The sequence below is a fragment of the Perognathus longimembris genome, chromosome 7, assembly GCF_023159225.1.
Source record: "Perognathus longimembris pacificus isolate PPM17 chromosome 7, ASM2315922v1, whole genome shotgun sequence".
In the NCBI taxonomy this organism is placed as follows: domain Eukaryota; kingdom Metazoa; phylum Chordata; class Mammalia; order Rodentia; family Heteromyidae; genus Perognathus; species Perognathus longimembris.
Window position 1 is genome coordinate 46,432,714 of NC_063167.1, and position 22,362 is coordinate 46,455,075.

The window sequence follows — 22,362 nt, forward strand, 5'->3', positions numbered from 1 at the left end:
TCCCCTTAACCAATAAGAAAGCCACACACACACACCCAAATTTGGGGACTGGACGTTTGGTCTTCACTGGCCTGTATAACTGGACTTGAAAGGTGAAGTCCAAGGCGAGCTGGCCAGCATAGTCCCCTTCCAGATCCCAAGCAGGCTTCTCCCCGTGGCTGGCTGCAACTCCTCCGGGATCCTCCCGAATCCTGTGCCAGCCTTCGGGGCGAGGGAGGGGAGCGGCCTGCAGAGCCACTTAGGAAACAGCTGTGGGGGCCAAGGGCTGTCCCTGACTTCGGAGCAGAACACAAATGGCCATGGTCCATTTCATCAGGTTGTGCCTGCTTCACATTTATAGTGTCGCTCTACTTTGTACACATGTGGCCAGCCCCCCCCACACACACACACAGGCACACACAGAGAAATGAGAGAGAGAGTGTGTGTGTGTGTGTGTGTGTGTGTGTGTGTGTGCTCCTCTTCAGCAGACAACACCTCTGCCTCATTTGCAGAGGAGACCCAGATGACACTGAGTTTGGAAGCAAGGTGTGGCCTACCCTCTCCCACACACACCTAACTTTGCTGCCAGGAACTCTGAGGTCTAGTTCTGTTTAAATGTTTTCTTGTGAGGGCCCTTGGATCTGGATTCTAAAATAATTTAAATGAATAACTGAATGTGGAGGTAGGCTGGGAAGACAGAGTCACAGTCCAGTTCCAAAAGTCCATCACTACTACCTGCTTTTGTGTTTTGGTTTGGTTTTGGTTTCTCTGGCAGTGCCTTCCTTGCGAGGTAGGATCTCTGTCACTTGAGCCCCACCTGCAGCTCCTTTTTCTGGTGTTGGTTATTTTCAAAGGATGTACTTGCTTTATGTCCCTGGATTTGGGCCGTGTTCCTCCTATTTGTACTCCCTCCACCCTTCCTGGAGATGATAGGCCCATCCCACTGGTACCTCCTCATTGGTTGAGATGGAGTCACATGAAATTTTATCCCAGAATTGGCTTTCCACCAAGATCCTACCATCTCACCTTCATAAGCTGCTAGGATTACAGGTTTGAGCCACTGTCCCTGGCTTTATCAGGTTTTTTGTTTTGTTTTGTTTTGTTTACCAGCAGTTGGGAGAAAGAGTTAAGACTTCCAACAAATTACTACAGAGAGCTAGTTGGGGGAGTAGCTCAAGTGGTAGAATACTTGTCTATAAAGTCTAAGGCTCTGAGGTCAAACCAAAAGGAGGAGGAGGAGAAAGAAGAAGGAGAAAGAGGAGGGGGGGCGGAGGAGGAAGAGGAGGAGGAGGAGGAGGAGGAGGAGGAGGAGGAGGAGGAGGGGGAGGGGGAGGAGGAGGAGGAGGGGGAGGGAGGAGGAGGGGGAGGGGGAGGGGGAGGGGGAGGAGGAGAAGGAGGAGGAGGAACCAGTAGCACACCTGTAAAACTAGCTGGGCAGAATAGTCCAGTAGATTTCATCTCCAAATTAATAAGTAAAAAAAGATAAATCCTTTTTCTCCAGCTACTTAATTAAATTAACTACTTAAAAATAAAATTAATATTACTTAAAAACAATTTAGAGCCAGGTGCTAGTGGCTTATGACTACAATCTACCTACTCAGGAGGCTGAGACTTGAGGATCACAATTTGAAGCCAGCCTGGGAAGAAAAGCCTGCGAGACTTTTAACTCCAATTAACTACCCAAAAGCAAAAAAGCTCAAGGACAGTGTCCACGCCATGAGTTCAAGCCTTGGGACCACGCTCTCAAAAAAAAATATTTTTAGACAACAATGTTTCTTTATTTTATTATAGTATTTTATTTTATTTTTGCAGTGTTGGGGATTTAATCCAGGGTCCTCTTTTTACAATGCTAGACAAGAGCTCTTACCATTGAACTATACTCTGCCCCCAAAATTTATGAAACAACAGATATTAACTAGCTAACTTGTATGACAATTCAACATGGAGGGTGCTAAAAACTACTGTTTTCTATAACAGGTGGAAGGGTGTCTTTCCTCTACCGGCAGCTATCTTTTCTCAGTTACTCCCTTCTTCTTGGAAGATTAGGCATTTTTACACATGTCCGGTACCTGCTTATGTGATTAGATATGCTACTACATAAAGAAAACTGCTCAGGTGTATCACATTTCCGGCTATACTGACCACAGCTCTGCATCAGCTCTTCCTCTTGAGGAAGCCCCACAACTCAGTTCTAAAGGAGAGACAGAAGTACCTAAGTACTTTATTTGAGATGAATTTCTAAAGCTAAAACGTTTTTTCAGGTCATTCCTTTGCTATTGTACAATATTCTTCTTCCACAGAATACGATGATGACCAACCCTATGAAAGATATTGCTGCTCACTCACTGAAGAAAAGTGGGAGCCTGTCCTCTCTAAGTAGCCATGAATTTCGAAGGAAGGGCATACATGGGCGCATCAAAGAGTGAGTAACTCACTATCTGATGACTTACGTATTAGGTAAACAGGCTCATAATATTTAGCAGAAAAAACCAAACCACACCCTTCAATCCGTTTGAGATTATTGATAGGGGAAGTCCATCATAAATTAATGGGCTGCTGCATCAGGTAATTCGTCTTGTGCAGTCATAGTTGGTAGGCCTTGCAAGTATTAAACACTGATATATCTCTTAGGAAGAACAAATGTGATAGTCAGCTAAAGCCAGAAAATGTAACTCATTAAGTATTGGCCCACTAATTATACTGCCACAACTAACAGAGAGTTATCATACAATGAAAGAAAAAGAAGGTAAGAACACCCTTAAAATGTGTAATAACTTGAAAATGGTTAACTGGCAGAGATTGCAAATTTGTAAGATATTATACATCCATGTAAAAGTATATGCACAAAGACTATGAAACTAAAGCATAAAATGAGCATTAAATAAGTGTATTGTGTATGTATATGTTGGTTATAAATATATATACATATGTTAATATATTTAGGCTGGTACTTCCCATTTCCTTTCCTTTTAAGCCTCTAAAGAAATGTTTTGGTTTTTCCCGTGGTTGGGAATCTGGTTTGCTTTGCAAACCAGAGAATAACTGAAATCATTGAAAAACAAAATCATTGAAAGCAAAATATTTCTGTACTCAGCATATAGTAACATACTTACTTATAAATCCACTGTCCAGCTGCAGAAGTTTGTAATTACAAATACAAACTCCCTCAGTTACAGACAGAAAGTTAAATATAAAGAAGTAAAAGAAATCCCAAAAGAAAGGTGGGAGACTCTACAGCTTTTGTTTCCAAGCCCACATCTTTCGGAGTGCTATTTCTGTTTCCCATCCCTTGGATGTGAGCAGGTATTTGCAATGACATGTGCTGAGGCTCAGCCTTTGGCAGGCATGGAGCAGTATTGAACAGATGTTTCTCTTGTGTTCCTAAGATGGAAACAGAAGCTAGGAGGTCAAGTTACTTTCCCAGGATGATAGGACATGATACCCAAGCTTATCATCTCTGAATCCAATAGTTTCACTTGTAGGTCACAACAAAGGTTAGGGACTGAAGTGTCTCTCTTTTGCTTCAAATGAAAATTGAAATGAACTTTCAGTGTGCCAATCCTCTCCACAAGCCTACTGAACATACTAGGTCATTCTCACTATATGATTTAGTGAGCTATTACTATGTACCAATTGTTACACTACAGTAGGGTTCTAACCTAGAGAAGCTCAGTCTTTCTGTGAATTTGGCCATCCAGTACCTCCTTTTCACAGTTGCTTGGGTCATTTAGTGAGAGTGACCAAGTAGCAAAGGGCTAGACTTATTAATGCATTTGAGATATTTGTGAACCACACAGAAACAAGCCTTGCTTGCATGAATCTTGCAATCTAGTGAAGAAGACAGAGTAACAAGTACTTTAAATTTAATGGGTTATCCTGGGATTCCAGCCTGACAGCTGCTAATGAGAGTTAAAACTGATATTGCCATATATTCCTCATTTGATACCTGAGGAATAAAGGCAAATGTTAGAAGATAAGAACTGGGGATAAGTTATCTACCTCCAATTAAAGCATCAACAAGATCTAGCTGAGACACAGCTTCTCTACAAAGCAAGAAACCCTTGGAAAACAGAAATGTCCATCTTTCCAATTTAAACCACAATACTCACTAATATTGTTTCACAGATTATTAAGCAATTTCACATTTAATATCCATGTGCTTCTTATAAAAAACCCTCTGGGTTAAACAAAAAAGGTATTTCTGTTAAGTCTAGTTTATTCTTGCGGGCTGGGAATGTGGCCTAGTGGCAAGGGTGCTTGCCTCACATACATGAAGCCCTGGGTTCGATTCCCCAGCACCATGTATATAGAAAACGGCCGGAGGTGGCGCTGTGGCTCAAGTGGCAGAGTGCTAGCCTTGAGCAAAAAGAAGCCAGAGACAGTGCTCAGGCCCTGAATCCAAGCCCAGGACTGGCCAAAAAAAAAATAATAATAATTAATAAATAAATAAATAAAAATTTAAAAAAATAAAAAATAAATTTAAAAAAATTTATTCTTGCTTTTTTTTTTTTTTTCCCAGACCTGGGTCTTGTACTCAGGGCCTGAGCACTGTCTCTAGCTTCGTTTTGCTCAAGATTAGCACTTTACCACTTGAGCCACAGCACCACTTCTGGCCTTTTCTATATATGTGGTACTGAGGAATTGAACCCAGGGCTTCACACATGCTAGGCAAGCACTCTACCACTAGGCCACATCCCCAGCCAAGTCTAATTTATTCTTATAAATTTGGAAATGATGGGGAGAAGATTGGAAGGTCATGTTGGGAGAAAGCTGGCTCACTTCTCGAGGAAAATTAAGTTGGTCTCTAATCTTGTGCTATTTGAGTGACTGCACTGGAGATGGAACATTGCAGTGTAGAAAGCTATAAAGCTATTAGAGAGGAAAACATGGGGGACGGGAAATCTTCTATGTTTGAGAGGTAAGTAAAAATAATTAAATAAGATCCTAACATGAAAACTCAAGCCATAGGCCAAAAAACTTTTTGATAGCTATAACTATAATTAAACTAAACGTTTCTGTTTAATAAAGTATATAATAGACACCTAGTAAGCTAGTAGAAGATATGTACTTTTAAATTTTTTTCATGGGGCTGGGAATGTGGCCTAGCAGTAGAGTGCTTGCCTAGCATGCATGAAGATCTGGGTTCGATTCCTCAGCACCACATAAACAGAAAAGGCCCAAAGTGGCACTGTGGCTCAAGAGGTAGAGTGCTAGCCTTGAGCAAAAAGAAGCAGGGACAGTGCTCAGGCTCTGAGTTCAGGTACCAGGACTGGCACAAAAGAAAAAAAAGAGGGGGGGGGGGTTTTGGCCTAGTGGTAAAGTGCTCACCTTGAATACATGAATCCCTGGGTTCAATCCTTCAGCACTACATATATAGAAAAAACTGGAAGTGACGCTATGGCCCAAGTGGCAGAGTGCTAGCCTTGAGCAAAAAGAAGCCAGGGACAGTGCTTAGGCCCTGAGTTCAAGGCCCAGGACTGGCAAAAAAAAGAAGAAGAAGAAGAAGAAGAAGAAGAAGAAGAAGAAGAAGAAGAAGAAGAAGAAGAAGAAGAAGAAGAAGAAGAAGAAGAAGAAGAAGAAGAAGAAAAGTTTTCATGTTAACAATTTAAAAAGAAATAACGAAAATAAACTTTAAAAATAAACTAAGGAGCCAGGCACTGGTACCAGTCTTATGCCTGTAATCCTTGCTACTCTAGAGGCTGAGACCTGAGGATATAGGCTCAAAGTCAGCCCAGGTAGGAAAGTCTGTAAAAGTCTTATCTCCAATTAACCATCAAAAAAGCTGGAAATGGAGAAGTAGCTCAAGCAGTCAAGTAAGAAGAAAAAAAAAGAAGAAAGCTCAGGAACAGTGCCCAGCCGCTGAGTTCAAGCCCCAAGACCAGCACAAAAACTAAATAAAAATTAATTAATTAAACAAACAAGATAGCAGTATTCAGGAGCAAAGCCCAAAAGACTAAACAGTATAAGAAGAGATATCCAAGTGCACTAGAACCCAGAAAAATGGGCCCAGGAACATCTCTCAAGGATTAACATGTCTTCATAGCAAATGCTGATCTCAAAAACTTAGTTCCATTAACAGAAAAATAGTATAAGTTAAAAGACGGTACCATTTTTGTACCTATCAGCTGAAAAAAATAGAAGAATAGTACCAAATAGTTGCAAGACAACCTAGAATAAAAACTTACTAGCTATTCAAGCAAAGAAATCTAATATTTAGAAAACTCAATTCTTAGTTCACAAAAGGCTAATCTTGACCACTTTATTTGTAATTGTGCTCAGTGTCCTTTCTACCTCTCTCAGTCCCTTCCAAACTCCCTTAACCTGCTCCATCTTTCCTTTTCGCCATTCCCTCCTACAGCATTTACTTGTTTAATATTTTACTATTTAATATTTCTTTGTTTATATTGCCTATTTCATTGTCTGCAGTGGTTCTGTTTCCTTTCCTCACTAAAATATAAGCTGTAGTTATTTTTCCTAGTGTTTTGTCTGAAAAACCTGGAACGATGCCTCACACATAGTTGTCCCCTCAATATTAATGCTTTCATCATTGAATAATTATTGTGTTATGTGAATTCCTAAACAAGCAAGTTCCTTTGCTCACCAACATACTAGATTCAAAGCCTCCTGTGTGCATTACATCCAGGGCTTTCATTTTGTAGGCATAAAATGTACAGACAGCAAGTAGTAAAGTGTTTTTTCAAGTGAACACAGTCACACTTTTGCCTTCTTGCTGGAAAGTCTTATTGTGCAGCCGAAGAATAAAAAACAGCTTCACTTGTGTTGGAAACACATTCTGCTAAGCCAGACCCATCCTTCTGACACTAACTGATCTTCAATCACCAGTCTGAGAATTTTTTTTCATAGACATTGGAGCTAAACTTTTCACAGGATGCAGAATTTATTGTGTCTTTCAGAATCACTCCTACTCTTGAAAAATAGATCTCACAAGGCTGTATAATTTCTTTCCTTTTTCTCTTATTTCACAATTCTAAGAGTTATTTTGACTTTTGTCTTCACTCTTACGTACTCTTATTAGTAAGATAGGGTCAATAATATAACTAAAATACTTCAACACTAAATTAAAAATCCAGCTCAGTTAAATAGCCACAAAATTAAACTGTCTTTCTACAGAAATAACACCACTACTACTGGAGGAATGATTGATGTGCTTTTTCTCTGAAGCACAAGATTAAATAGGAAAATCAATAGATGTTCTTAGGTGGGAAATTCCCTAATAAGAAAGATTCTAAGCCTATTTTTATCTTCTATTCTACATCCTGTTTCTCAAGTAACAGGGGGTCTAGTTTTTCTTGTATTAAGAGTGCTCACTACTTTGTCTGATGCACTGTGTGCTGAAGGAATTCTTTTTTAAGTATAAATGTATGCAGATCTAGAACAGGAAGTTTTACTTCTCTCTGCATTGCAAAGTCTATCCGTTGGGCGGCAGCACATGACTTTAGTAACACCTCTTCCTTCCCTGCTTCCCAAAAGCCCCATCTGCCTCCAGGGATACCAGTAAATAGATACTTCTAGATATTTCCTGTTTACAGTTCAAAGTAAGAGATGGTACTTCCAAAGTTTCCAATCTGCCTCTTTAATGTCTCCAAGGCTAGTTATGAATAAAAATATTACCTCTTGCTGCCCTTTCATAGCACCTAGGTACACAGTAATTCACTGTATGTATATATTTTTTTAAAAAACTGAAGGAAAGATTTTGAATGTTTACGCCACAAACACACTTGATAAATGTTTGAACAGGTACATATGGCTGCTTTCACTGGAATATTACCCAATGTATAAATGCATCAAAATATCACATGGTTTGCAAATATGCGTAATTGTTATGTATGAAGAAAGAGGGAGGGATGGAGAAGGAGAGGAAAAGGGGGAAGGGGGGTAGAGAAATCTAGATAGATAGAAGTGAAATTGCCCAAATTAAACTGAGTCTTACTCAGGTACCCGTGGCTCGTGCCTGTAATTATAGCTACTTGGGAGACTGAGATCTGAAAAACAAGATTCAAAGTCAGCCTGTGCAGACAAATCTGAGAGACTTGTCTCAGTTAACCAGAAAACAAAGCTCAAAGTGTATGTAGCTCATGTGGTAGACTGCTAGCCTTGAATACCCCTGCCCCACCCCCCCACCTCACCCCCCCCCCACTTCACACACCCCCCACCCCGCCAAAAAAAAAGCTAAGAAAGCCACAAAGCCTCAAGGTCAAGCCCTAGTAACTGCATTCACACACACACACACACACACACACACACACACACACACTTCTTTCCCCATGATAAGTAGATGTTACGGTTTCTGGTGAGATTTAATTAATATTATTATGTCTTTCTCAGACCATCATAACAATAAGACATGCCTTGTATTCTGTATAATTTGGAGATTAGTCATGAAGCAAATTTCCAAGGTATTTTGAGAAAACTGAAGTGCATAAAGGATAAACAGGTCCTAACATCTCTAAAAGATTTACTTATTTTCTGCAACTAATCAAAACACAAAGTGCAGCAGTTTTGAACTCAGGTGGAGCAGAGTTAGCCTGCGGCAAGCACTGAGCTCTCACCTATACCAAGGGGAGCTGATGGACTTCCACTGCAGCCCCTCGGTGCCCATGCTCTAAACCACAACATGCTCAGCAATCATGAGAGACAGTAGTTGGATACATTTTCAGTGTCAGCCAGTGATGACATTGATGGTTACCCTGGTTATTTTTCACAGTAGCTCTTTCTTCATGAAAGCTAATTCCAACTCTGTCCTCAGCAATTGTTCATGATATTGCAAATATTCACTAAATCTTGTGTGAGATGTATGGACTCCAGTGGAAATTTTGGGTTGAATGTATTCATTGATATTCTTTTCCCCTGGAATAAATTAATTTGTTTAGTGTTTTCATCAGTTTACTCCAGACTTTGAGTTTGTCTCCATCACTTTGTTGTTATTGTTCAGGTACTGGGATTTGAACTCAGGGCCCTTTCCCTCTTGCTTAGCTTTTTTGCTGAAGGCTGGCACTTTACCACTTGAGACACACCTCTACTTCTTGGTTTTTGTTGGTAAATTGGAGATAGGGGTCTCTCAGATTTGTCCGCCTGGGCTGATTTTGAACTGTGATCTTCAGATCTTAGCCTCCTGAGTAGCTAGGATTACATCCCTAAGCACCCGGAATGCATTATTTTTTAATTCATCTTCCATTCTTAAAACATTACACCTGCCATGGACATATTTTATCAATTGAAACTTTTTCTTCCATAAACATCAACAGGCTGAGAACGCATTTTGAAAAATAAAATTGAATCAGAGTGCTGGTGGTTCATGCCTATAATCCTAGTTACTCGGGAGGCTAAGAGAATCATGGTTTAAAGCCAGCCCAAGCAAGAAAGTCTGTAAGACTCTTATTTCCTATAAACTACTCAGAAAAAGGCAGAAGTGGTACTATGTGCTCAAGTGATAGAACATTAACCTTAAGCAAAAAGAAGCTCAATGTCAGCACACAGGCCAAGAGTTCAAGCCCCAGGACTGGCAAATAACTAGATAGATAAATAAATAAATAAATAGACTTAACTATAGCATTCTTTTTGCAAAGAGATTATCTATCTAGAAGAATTATCATTGGAAAGTCTAATTGCATTTACAATGTTATAATACCAACTCAATACATTTCTTGAGCACTCTCAGTGCTCTCTGGTAGTTAATATTAAAAATGTTGCCTTTTCACTATCTTACATAGTTTTCTTTAATGACTTCAAAAGTCTTGAATGAATCTGCTCAACAATAGATAGAAAATATATACAAATGTTTCTAAACCGGTGATCTATAACCAATTCCTTAATTTTAAAATACAACAACGGGGCTGGGGATATAGCCTAGTGGCAAGAGTGCCAGCCTCAGATACACGAGGCCCTAGGTTCGATTCCCCAGCACCACATATGCAGAAAACGGCCAGAAGCGGCGCTGTGGCTCAAGTGGCAGAGTGCTAGCCTTGAGCGGGAAGAAGCCAGGGACAGTGCTCAGGCCCTGAGTCCAAGGCCCAGGACTGGCCAAAAAAAAAAAAAATATATATATATATATATATATATATATAACACAGTGGTTTAATTTCTAAACTCCTACCAAGCCCATATACTAGCTTAATGTGACATGCCCATATTACAGACGTCTTTAATAATTTCATCTCTTTAGTCTTTTCTCAACTACTACCTTATATTTTTATACTTAGCTATTGCTCTCTTTCCTTTGACTTTCCAATTCATCTTATTCTAATGTAAGATTTATCAAATTGTTAGGGGTTGAACTCAGGGCCTTGCAGTCTTCCTTAGTTTTTTCGCTTACTGTACCACTTGAACTACTTCCATGTTTCTAGAACTTTATTTTAGAAAAAAACATAAATGAGGATATAGCTCAGTAGCAACGTGATTACTTAGTATGTATAAGGCCTAGGGATGCATCGCCACACTCAAGAGGGACTAGGAGTATAAATAAGTTTTAAAAATTCGTAGTTTTCCATGCAGTTATAGGCTGGATGGAGACATGGCCAGTCTCCCAAGGTACAGGAAGCAGTAGCCTAAGCAAACATTCTCCTTTTGCATGATAACAGTTGTCAGGTTTTCAGCAAAATATCCAAAAATCCTACTTGTCAAAGCCACCTCTCCTCCACAAAACTACCGTCAAGTTTCATATTCTATTGCTTATAGCATTTCTTTTTTAAATAATCAAATTTGCTCAGTTAGAACCCTTATCAGCTACATCTAAAGTTTCTTACAATGCTTTAATTAAGAAAAGGAAACAAAAAGAGCTGCCTAAACAAAATACAACTATATTTTACTCCTAAATGAAAGAAGTCTGGAGGAAGGCAGATCGAGGTCAGAGCTTCTGTCTATACTCCCAGGAGTTGAGCTCTTGGCATCATATCTTCATTCTAGTCTCCTATTGGTTAAATTCCAGTGTTTCTGTGTTTTGGATTTTTGAGGTTTTTTTAATTAGTCATTTGTTTTTTAGGAAGTTTTCTCAATATATATACCCATCAATTCCAACTATATCTAACTGGTTGATAAGCCACTTAGCCATACAGGTGCAAAAGGCAACTAGGAATTTCCCCTTACTTTACACAGAAATGTTCCCACAGATTTAAGCTTCTGTTACACCATGTAACAATGTAGTAAACCAATATCAGTCTTTGCCATGGTACTTACCATACATTTCATTATAATACTGGGTTGCTGGAAAAAATCTAAGTGGCCTGTGGAGCAAACTGTTGGATAAAATGCAGGATGCTCATATATTAAGTAGTACTATCCTGATAGTCAAAATATGACAATAGGGTTGGGGGTGTCACTCAGTGGGAACACTTGCCTAGCATACACTAAGATCTGGGTTCCATCTCCAGTGCCAGGGTACGGGGAAATGGTTTTAAAATATAGCTCTAGACTACCCTTTAGCCACAGCTCCACTTCAGGATTTTTGGTGGTTCATTGGAGAAAAGTGTCTCATGGACTTTCCTGCCGGGAGATGGCTTGGATCCTCAATTCTCAGAGCTCAACCTCCTGAGTAGATAGGGCTACAGGTATAAGCCGCCTGTACCAGGCTCATGTTTAGTATGGGCCCTTTGGATGCCAATTTCACAACAATACTATTGTAAAGAGTATAGATTATTCATCCTTAGTAACCTTGAACAAAACAATAGTAAGGACTGCTTATAAAAATCTCCAATTGTTTTTTATCTTAGATTTCTAAACCCAATTAATATGAGCTTTCTGACAACACTCCTTTCCTTTCTGAAAACTGTACGATATTCAGTAGAAGAGAAGTAATAGCCTCTGTATGTTTGAGCACCTACATTCAATTCCAGGTAGTCATTGTTCTGTCACAAGTGTAACATCCATGTTACTTGTCTACTGTAAAACAGGATATTTGAAGCCTAAGTCTGTCTTTCCTACGTATGGAAGGCTAAGCCCTTTCCCTCTTTGCTTACATCTCTAAAATATAGAACACTGACTCCTCTACTTGCATTGAAGGGTGTTGTGAAGGTCAAGTAAGAAAGCTGATGTGACACAGTTTGCAAAGTCAAAAGCAGCAGACTCAATCCCAGGGCACTTTGGCTTCTCTCAGAACCAAGGGGCCTATGTGAGGTTGGGCTTTTGAAGCAGCAGTTATGTCGTTGGTATTGCCCACAACACCTGCAGCCACTATGGAAGAACAGGTTGGTTGCTACTTCAAAGAGCAACAGAAAATTGAGGGAAGCAGGTGTTATAAGAAAGAATACCATTCACTAATCCCAGAAATTCATCTATCGTGATAAAGGCTGTGGAAATTGCTTGCATCATTTTCTTGAACTAGGGGGGGCAGGGAACAAGGGGGTAAACATTAATTCATCCTAAATTGTATTATATTAAGGGATTTTAAAATATATACTATGATTTTTCCAAATATCAGTTTTCAAGAAGTTTATTAATTCCAAACCAGAAACAACTTAGTAAACTCCTTAAAGTTTGGGGTTGGGGTCAGAATAATCACAACAAATGGAGAAAAAGTATCTCCTACACATGTAATCAAAGCAAAACGTTATCTATTTAGAAAAGTAATCTCTGGGAACATATATGCACACATACACACATATTATTTTATCATCTACTTTGAAATGACATCTTTTATAACTTCCATTTTCACAGGTAGAGAAAACTGGGGGAGAGAGTTCTGAGATCCATTAGTTACATTTGACTTTTCTTTGAGCCAAGATGGATTAAGGTGCTGGAGAAACATTCACGCCTCTGCTTGGCTGTCCTGTTTAGCACCTGCATGAGCTCATATTGCTGGGTGACCGAACCACACTTCTGTCCTCATGTTGAAAGGGCTGATTGATGCTTATTGACTTTTCCTTGGGAAAATTGTGGTTTCTATCACTGCATAGATGAGTTTCTCATTTTTTTTTCTACTAAGAGGATTTGGTGGGATCATATAATCACAGTAAGGTTTCTTTAACACCCCATGTCTCTGCAGATTTGTTTCCCCATATATCCCTAGTCCCATTTGTGAGCTTTGTCTGCTTTAAGAAATGCTTACACACCTGGGTGTTAAGAGATCTGGTGGCATTGGCTTTTGAAACACACACTCCATTATCCCCATAGACAAAGATCAGCCTCAGATCACCTAGTAGATAATCAGATGACCTGGATAACTGCATTGGGCTTCAACCACTACACTGAGACCTGCCCCCAAATACAGCAATGGTAACATCAGTATTGCCATTTCTAATGTGTAGGCTTTAAATAAGTAACTGCCATATTTATATAAGACTTACCCTGAAAACTTTTTAGAGAAAATGTAAGCATATGGTCTTCAAGCAATATTGTGGGTTTAGTTGTTACTAGGACTAATTAAACTGTTTTTCCTCTTGCTTTTAGCTCTGTGAGTACAGTGTCTTACATGGATGAACCGAGCCAGCGTGAAGAGGTCTCTCGCCTTACAGTTCAGATGGAAAACACCTACCAGTTAGGTGTGTTACTCTTCACTAAGCCCTATATTCAATTTCTAATTTTTTGACTGATGTCTAGCATAAGGGACTTTAATTAATTCAAGGTTGTGATGCTATTTTAATTTTTCAATCTCTGCAAAATATGAGCAACACCCACTGCTTACTTTTCTTTACTAAGGTTTCTTAAAGATCAAGAAATTTTTCTCAGTGTCACAGATGTGTATAATCTATGATTGAATTAAGAACTTTGTTAGGTATTTCTGAGTGGAGTTATTATATATCTACATGTGTAGGAGTTAACCGAATGACCAATCAATGCTGTTGATAGTGACAAGAAGCAAAAAACTCAACACAGAGGCAAATGATTTATAGTCCCCTCTTAACAGATGTTTATCCATTACCACTGAGGTTCTGAGTTTTTGAAAACAAAGATCTTTGCACCTGCCCCTGTATTCCCAGGTGCAATCCACAGCGAGTATCTTTTCCCATTCATGCTTCTTTGTAGACCGATTTGTTTTCTCTAAATGTGGACTTGCTCACTATTATCTGAATTCATACATAATTACTGTTCTGCAGAAATCCCATAGCGATTTACCCAAGGGCAGGAGAAGACTCCATGGGCCAGTGTGATTCCATGGGTGGCTGTTAAACCAAAGAAAATTATAAATGATTATACCATCCTACTAGGCCTGAGGTCAGTTTTCTACAATAATCCCAATGGTACATGTACTACAGGGCTCTTTAATGAGTTTTCTGATGTTTTCATAGTTCTTGTAGATAGCTAATATTTCTATCATGCAGTATTCTTCTAGGTTTTCTGGTAACCTTGCCAGATTACTTTTAGGGTTGTTGGTCACCATTTCTGGTCCATAACACTTTGCTGAAGCTGATACTGGCTTCATAAATGAAGCAAATGTCAATTTGGGGATGGCATAAAAGCCCTGATCAATCCTACTCTGCCTCCTGAGATTAAATTCAGGAGGTATTGGGCCTGTTGAAAACACAGATAAGTCTGTGGAACATAAACCCTTGTAAGGACAACTGTAGCTTCTGCCATCTTGCTCCCACATGAAACTTGAAACTAAAAGAAAACAACTGAATCCTGAGGTTATCATTTGAATCCTAAATTCAGCTGGCTATCTTTAGAGTTTTCAGTCAGGCAGACTGTGTTTGAGCCAGGCTTTCTTTCCCTGACTCACACTGCAATCAGAAGTTTTTAATCACTGGGAGCCTGTGACCTTGCTCTGGATGCTGAAAGACTTTGACACTAATTTCAAGGAGGTAAAGCAGTTGAAATGAAATCCCTTATGTTTCTTCTTCATAAGGTTATCTTTTAACAACTTCCTTTTTCTTCAGATACTCAAATTAAATCATCTAAGTTGTAGAAGTGCTTAGTATTAGCCAACTTAGAAAAGTGATTGTTAAAATAGCTTACTGTGGATAAAATGGTTGCTTATTTCCTTACAAGTTTGTGTGAATTATTCTTTTGTGATTAAAGACCTTTATGTTTGACCGTCCACATTTGTAAACATTCATTTAGCTGTTTTATTCCTAATCAAAGCTGAATTTTTACTTCTACTTATTCTTGGGTTTATTTTGCCTGTGAAGGATACTGTATGGGTCTATAGTAAAGGCTTTTGTCGTATCTTAATAATGTAACACCAGCCAGAAAAGTGGGAATTAAGAATCCGTGAAAAGCCAACACAGCATGCTTAATTAATTTTTTCATTCTAGTGTGTCATCTAAACAAATCTTAAGTATGTGGCATGTTTGTCCTTCTTTTATGTAAGTAATTACAGCTACCAAAAATGAGGATGACACAATGAGGATTAGTATAGTCCATGAGACCAGTAAGAGAAATTGAAGAAAATAGTGGTTTGTTTTTTTTTTTTTATAAAACACTTTATATTCATCACTAATAAATTTCTGAAATAAGAGTGTGAAAGAAAGCAGGGTGCTAATGACTCATGCCTATGATCCTAGCTACTCAGAAGGCTGAGATATGAGGATCAGAGTTCAGAGCCATCCCATGCAGGAAAGTCAATGAGACTCTTATCTCCAATTAATTACCAGAAAAAAAGAAAGTGGTGCTGTGGCTCGAAGTGATAGAGTTTTAGTCTTGAGTGAAAAGGCTCAAAGACAGCACACAGGCCCTGAGTTCAAGCCCCACAACTGACAAAACAATAAATAAATAAGAATTTGAAAGATAATATGAACGCTGGCTCTTATATAACTGAATTTGTAGTAGTTGGCACAAGGTGGTTAACATTTTCTAATCTTAGATTTTTCATTAGTAAATATAAGAACAATAGTCTATATCACAGTAATGCTGTGAGAATTAAACAAAATATACATTAAAATAGCCTCTCTGTTTATAGTTATTGCTCCTGAACATGACAGATGTTAAGACTTTACTAAAAATAAAAGCATCTCATTATATTAGTATAAATTCCTACTAATTATAGAATAAATTTTTCAGAGCTTTTTCTGAAGCTATAATTGAAGTGATACTACTCTAATTGTAGCCTGGTGCTGGTGGCTCAACTGTAATCCTCGCTACTCAGGAGGCTGAGATCTGAGGATCACAGTTTAGAGCCATCTCAGGCAGGAAAGTTGGTGAAACTTTTATCTTTAATTACCAAAAATCCAGAAATGGAGCTGTGGTTCAAATGGTAGAGCACTAGAGTTGAGCATAAAAGCTCAAGGACAGTGCCTAGAGTTCAAGTTCCAGGACACACATGCACGCGCACATACACACACACACACACACACACACACACACACACACACACAGCTCTTAGAGGATCTAAGGATTAGGCTTTTTATTTTATGGTGCCAGTCCTGAGGCTTGAACTCACAGCCTGGGTGCTAACTCTGAGCTTTTTGCTCAAGACTAGTACTCTACCACTTGAAGTACAGCAACACTTCAGCCTCTGCAGGGGGGAGGCGGGGGGGGGGGGGTGAGGGTGTTAATTGGAGATAAGAGTCTCACAGACTTTCTATTGGCCTGGTTTTGAACCTTGATTCTCATCCTCTTGAGTAGCTAGGATTACAGATGCAAGCCCAATGCCTGGCTGATGAATACTTTTTTGCCACACTGAGACAACCTGCCAGAGAATGAAACCAGAATGATGAAAAGTAGATCCTAAATTTAGAGAGGGAGAGGGAGGAAGAGAGGAAGGAGGGAAGCGAGAGGGAGCCAAAGACAGAGATGGAGATTGAGAAGGAGAATACTAGAGTTCAGCTTCCTTGAAGGGCTCAAGTCCTATCTCTGGTGTTGGGTTATGTTGGGTTAAACCTGTGAGTCTCTCAAGATCCTTCCTGACAACAAAAACCCCCATGTCCCCTTTCTTATATCTTCTCCCATTTTCTGCCTTCTCAAAAATGCAAGTCCTCTCTCTTCCTTTCCTTCAGAATGCAATAACAGCAGCAAGCCTAAGAACAATAAACAACTAATGAGTGTTTTATTGTTATACTCACTATCCTAAGAATTTTTAGTATTTTGCACAATCCTAACATAAAAAATACGTAATAGTTCTTATTATCACAGTATGAAGCAGTTGAAGCACAGGTATGTTAAGTAACCTTATTCTTAGCTATTTCCTCTTAAATCTATTTTAATACACTTTTTGTCCTGATTCTTCAGGACTCAGCCTTTTGATTTCTAAAACATTTTTCTTCTCCTAAAGAAAATATTATTTCAAAAATAAAGAGACAGGAGATAAGAAAAGAATAGCTTTGCCGTTTGCATTATTTGACTTTGAGAGGTAGCTTTAGGAGCTTATATTAGAAGTCAAAAGCTGAACATAGACACTTGCTGTCTCTTTGAATCTCAGAGAGGCAGGGGACAATTCTGAATACATAAGGGGAAAGGCCACAAAGAAGTGAGATAATAAAATTTCATTTCTATATTTCAAAGCTTTCAAAATAGAATCCGGTCTGTGAAAGTTAAAAAGAAAACTAAGCAAAGTGCAGAAAGGACATTTTTATATCTAGAAAATGGGAAGTCCTGGAGACAAGGACTCCAGTGCCACCAGGATTCTGTCTCCATCACTGACCTGTATACAGCTTTCTTCCTTCACTGTGGCCTGCCCTTCCCCTCCAACAATGGAAAAACACAGCCTCTGACACTCTTAAGGGGCATAGGTCATAACAAGTGAGAGGCTGACTCCTCTATTTCTGGTTATAGTTTAAAACAAAAATTCTAAGAAAGAACTCTAATTGGCCTGGTATGTGGCAGTGTATTCTAAGCCAATCAATGAAGTTCTGTGTTCACAGGAGGCTGTACTAAATCCCAAAGAGCCCCAAGACGAGAAGAGGAAGACAATCAGTTCTTAGGGAGAAAATGCTGTTCCCAAATGGAAGTGAGGAACATGAGGCAGACAAAATACCCACACTAGAGGAGCTGGCTATGTTGTGAAGGGAACAATACAGACAAGTAAGTTAACACAAGTCAGAGCTAAGTTCCCTGTGAATATTTTTGGGTCAAATAGAGTCATCTGATCTGAGTGTTTGGTGGGAAGGAATGAGAACAAGAAGGGTACCAATTACTAGTTAAAATTTCTTCACTTAGACTTTATTTCACAAGAATTCCCAAGGAGAAATCTTCTAAAATATCTACAGGAAGGTGACACAATGGAAGTACCCAGGAGCTTATTTAGGGTGGAACAGAAGCAAGTAGAACCAATCATGCCTAGATTGATAAGTGATCATCTCTCTTGCATAGAAAAGAGAGTCCCCTAGTGAAAGAGAACTAAATGCCCCCTATGATTTCCTCCATTCCACTCAGATCTCCTTAAAGAGGTGGATTAAATCCACTTGATATTTTCTTAACTTAATATGTCATATGTTTCCTTAAACATTGACTGTAATAGCCATGACAAACATGCTCCTCTTAATAGATACTATAAAAGAGAATTCGATGATTTCAATTTTTCTTTTTGGTCAATTCTCCAATGATTAAGCCCTATCATATTCTAGGGATAAAGCAGACTCATCTGAAGCTTTGATCAGAATGTGATTGGGAATATAAATTTTAGAGTCAGGGAAATCTAGCTCTGCTCTCCCTGTTTAATTCTGACCTGTTTTACCCAGGAAACAGTTCCAGGAAAACCTCTGATTTTCCATCTATAGATGTCTCCTACTGAAAGATTAGGTAAGATCAACAAAAGTAAAGTGCTTTTCACAGGAACTGACACTAGTAGGCAATACATAGCCATTATCTGTGTGATCATTAATTCCATTTAAATTAAGTCATACAATAAACATTTCCTAAACTTTCAGCATTGAATTAGACTCAGAGGAGGAAAATCCAATCTTGTTTACCATTTTACTAGAGAGAAATGCAGGTATGTCTTAACTATTATCAAATGGATTAAGAGCTAGGATGGTGTTGGGGACCATGTGAAGTGGGGAGAATGAATGGAAGGTGGCTTCCTGTAGGAGCCTATGGAAGGTAGAAGACTACCTTAAAAAAAGAGACTCAAGCTAGACTTGAAACATGGGTGAATATTTTTCACAGAACAAATACTTCATTTGAAAGAAAAGAGCAATAGCAACGATATGTGAGCACCCTTCAGATTGGGTCCAGGAGCCTAGAGCAGCATGCTTGCAGGAAAATCTAGTAGTAGGAAAAGCAGCCACAGATTGGATAGGAGCGAAACTGTGAGCCCCACCCATGAAGGGAAATAACACTGGAAGATGTGGGCTTTACGCATTTGCTCTAGTTGCAGTGTGTATAATGAAGGGGAGCTGTAAGAGCTAGGGAGCTGATGAGAAAGGAGTTGAGATGGTTTGGTAAGCTGTCACTGATGAGTCCTCCCAAGGATAACTGAGAAGGAAGTGATACACAGAATTGATCATTTCTTGGGTGGTCTGGTGAATAGCTGAGTCTATTTTCTCCTCATTTTCTTTTTGTTGTTGTTGTTGTTTGTTTGTTTTGCCACTTCTGGGACTTGGACTCAGGGCCTGAGCACTGTCCCTAGCTTCTTTTTGCTCAAGGCTAGCACTCTGCCACTTGAGCCACAGCGCCACCTCTGGCCGCTTTCTATATATGTGGTGCTCGGTAATCAAACCCAGGGCTTCATGTAAAGGTTTCTCCTCATTTTCTACCAGATAATCTGACCAGACACCTAACTTTCTTCTTAAATAATGAAAAGTCTCTTCATGTTTTAATATTCTTTTTATTAGCCTATGAAATGGGTAGGTATGATTTGAGGTTACCTCTTATAAAGGAATTTCTTGTGTGTTTTCAGGTCCTACCAAACATTTTCCTGTGGTCACTGTCAACCATATTTTGAAAGACGTGCTGACTAACTATCTCCAAGAAGAAAACTATGAACCAGAGCTCTGCAGACAGATGACTAAAACTATTGCTGAGGTACATGTATGTACATGTGTGATTTGCCCAAAGTGTTAGCCAAAACTACAATATTTACTAAAAGCACAATCCCTAGACTACTTGTTTTTCTATTATTTGTTAAATGATGGTTATATTTTGTAAAAAAAAAAAATTTAGGGCATATGCCTTATATGTGGTATATAACAAAGCATTGTCTAAAACAATCATTATTTACATCATTTATACTTTGTTTCCAATGTATACAAAACTTCCTAATTCTAAAAAATGTTCATGTAAAGGATAAGATTTTTTTATTCTTGATTTTCTCTCCACCATGGACATTTTGTTGGGTGCCATCAACTAAATTTCTATTTTCATCAATTAATGTGCTATCACTTTATTGCAATTTACTTTTGTTTTTGTAATAAATCCTTTAAAAACATTCATTATTAGTCATATTACAAGAATCTGCAGAATATGAACAAGAACAGGATAACTCTAATAAAAATTCTTTGAGAGAAAATCATTTCTAGATATGTTCAAAGAATATAATAATACATTAAATTCTGTACTGTAAGCTTGGTGCTGATGGCTGTAATTCTAACTACTCAGAAGAGTAAGATCTGAGGATTGAGATACAAAACCAGCTCAGGGAGACAAATTCAAGAGACTCTTATCTCCAGTTAAACAGCAAGAAGCCAGAAGCAGAGCTTTGGCTCAAGTGATAGGATACCAGCCTTGAGCAAAATAGCTGGGAGACAGTACCCAAGCCTTGAATTAAGTCCCTACTAGTAGCGCGCACGTGCACACACATGCACACATGAATGCATGCGCGCATACACACACAAAAATAATAATATAATTATGTGCTCTGGGTTACAATTGTTTAATGTCCCTCAGAAAGTGTTGTTTATTCCTGGCTTTGCCATTTTGTCTCTGGTTGTCCTATTTCACAAGGGCAGTAATTAAAGGAAATTGTAGTTATAGTTCTGCAGCAATTACTGAAAGTACCTGTAATGTGCCATGCTATTTTCTTAAACTAAATCCACTGTATTTGTTAAAGAGTTCATTGAGTTTCAATGTGGCCAACCAAAAACCCTTTTTTTCTTTTTATAATTTCTAGGTTATTAAAGCCCGAGTCAAGGAATTAATGATTCCACGGTATAAGCTAGTTGTGATTATTCACATCGGACAACTGGATGGTCAGAGCTTACTTATTGGAAACAGATGTCTCTGGGATCCTAAAAGGGATACTGTTTCATCCTATGTTTTCAGAAATACTTCTCTCTTTGCTCTTGCAAATGTGTATGCAATTTATCTTGAGTGATTGAAAAGAACTACAGTTCTTATATTTTTAAGTCATGAAATGGGCTGTAACAATGTGCACAAAGATTTTACTGCCATAAACTTTAACAAAGAAACAAGACTAACATTTCAAATAACTGCAAGGCTTTGGACTTATTTGTAATTCTTTTTTAAATCTTTATTGAAAAGGTGATGGGAGGGGGGTTACAGTTACATTTGTTGATTACATTTGTTTTTAAACAATGTTACTCCTATCCTTCATTTTCTCTTGCTGACCCCTCTCTACTCTCCTCACCCTCCGCCCAAGTTGTAAGGTTGATATCCAACCTAGTGCTAAGTGAGTATCATTATTGCATTAGTTAGTCCTTTGTCCTTTGACTTTCTGTTTCTCTTTCCTTTCCCTTGGTCAAATAATCTATGTACAAGAGACAAGGTAGAAAAAAATTAAGAGAGATGAGAGAGAAAACAAAATAGAACTAAAAATAATGAAAAAAAACTATATACAGGATATAATATGAAACTCTTGTTTCCAGATCTTGTAATTCTTGTAAGAATTGTTAGAAGGAAGGGTAGCACCAGAAAGAATCTTGCTTATCCAAAGCAGTAATGAAATCAGATTCTGCTGGGCTGTTTTCTTAAACATAGAATCTAATTATTTTAACCATTCATTTAAGTAGCTAGAATTCCCTACATTACTGTTGCACAAAGGGAAGTTTTAGACACGTGCTGGGCACCAATGGCTCACGCCCATAATCCTAGCTACTCAGGAGGCTGAGATCTGAGGATCATGGTTTGAAGCCAGCCTGGGCAGAAAAGTCCCCTTGAGACTCTTATCTCCAATTAACCACTCAAAAACAAGAAGTGGTGCTGTGGCTCAAGTGCAGCCTTGATCAAAAGGGCTCAAGTACAACGCCCAGGCCCTGGATTCAAGCCTTACAACCTATAAAGAGAGAGAAGGAGAGAGAGAGAGAGAGAGAGGGAGGGAGAGAGGGAGAAAGAGAGAGGAAGAGAGGAAGAGAGAAAGAAAGAGAAAAGGAAGGAAAGAAAGAAAAGAAAAAGAAATGGCTATATACCCATAGTCTTAGTACTGCAGATGCTGACCAATAAATGATAGACTATTCCATATGGTATACACAAAAAGTGATTAATGCTAATATGTCTCGGTGTTGCTTATAAAAGAACACTGGGTTTCGTTTTGCATTTAATAAATTGAGCATCATTCATTAACTGCAATTATTGTTATACATACCTGACAGTTGAAGCTGC

General features: G+C 38.7%; 1 protein-coding gene across 1 annotated transcript; it reads left to right on the forward strand.

Annotated features, from left to right (window-relative positions):
* Nucleotides 1–866: 866 nt before the first annotated feature.
* Dynlt5 (dynein light chain Tctex-type family member 5) lies at nucleotides 867–21,118 on the forward strand. The gene is made up of 5 exons (XM_048349932.1): nucleotides 867–1,029; nucleotides 2,280–2,401; nucleotides 13,381–13,472; nucleotides 19,706–19,830; nucleotides 20,915–21,118. Exons 1-5 carry the CDS (start codon nucleotides 946–948, stop codon nucleotides 21,116–21,118), a joined length of 627 nt encoding a protein of 208 aa, XP_048205889.1. The 5' UTR covers nucleotides 867–945.
* The last annotated feature ends 1,244 nt before the right edge of the window (nucleotides 21,119–22,362 follow it).

Coding starts and splice junctions, on each gene's coding strand:
- Dynlt5 (XM_048349932.1), top strand. CDS start 946: ATGGAGTCACATGAAATTTTATCCCAGAATTGGCTTTCCACCAAGATC. Junction 13,473..19,705: donor GGAAAACACCTACCAGTTAG/GTGTGTTACTCT, acceptor GTGTGTTTTCAG/GTCCTACCAAACATTTTCCT. Junction 19,831..20,914: donor TGACTAAAACTATTGCTGAG/GTACATGTATGT, acceptor TATAATTTCTAG/GTTATTAAAGCCCGAGTCAA.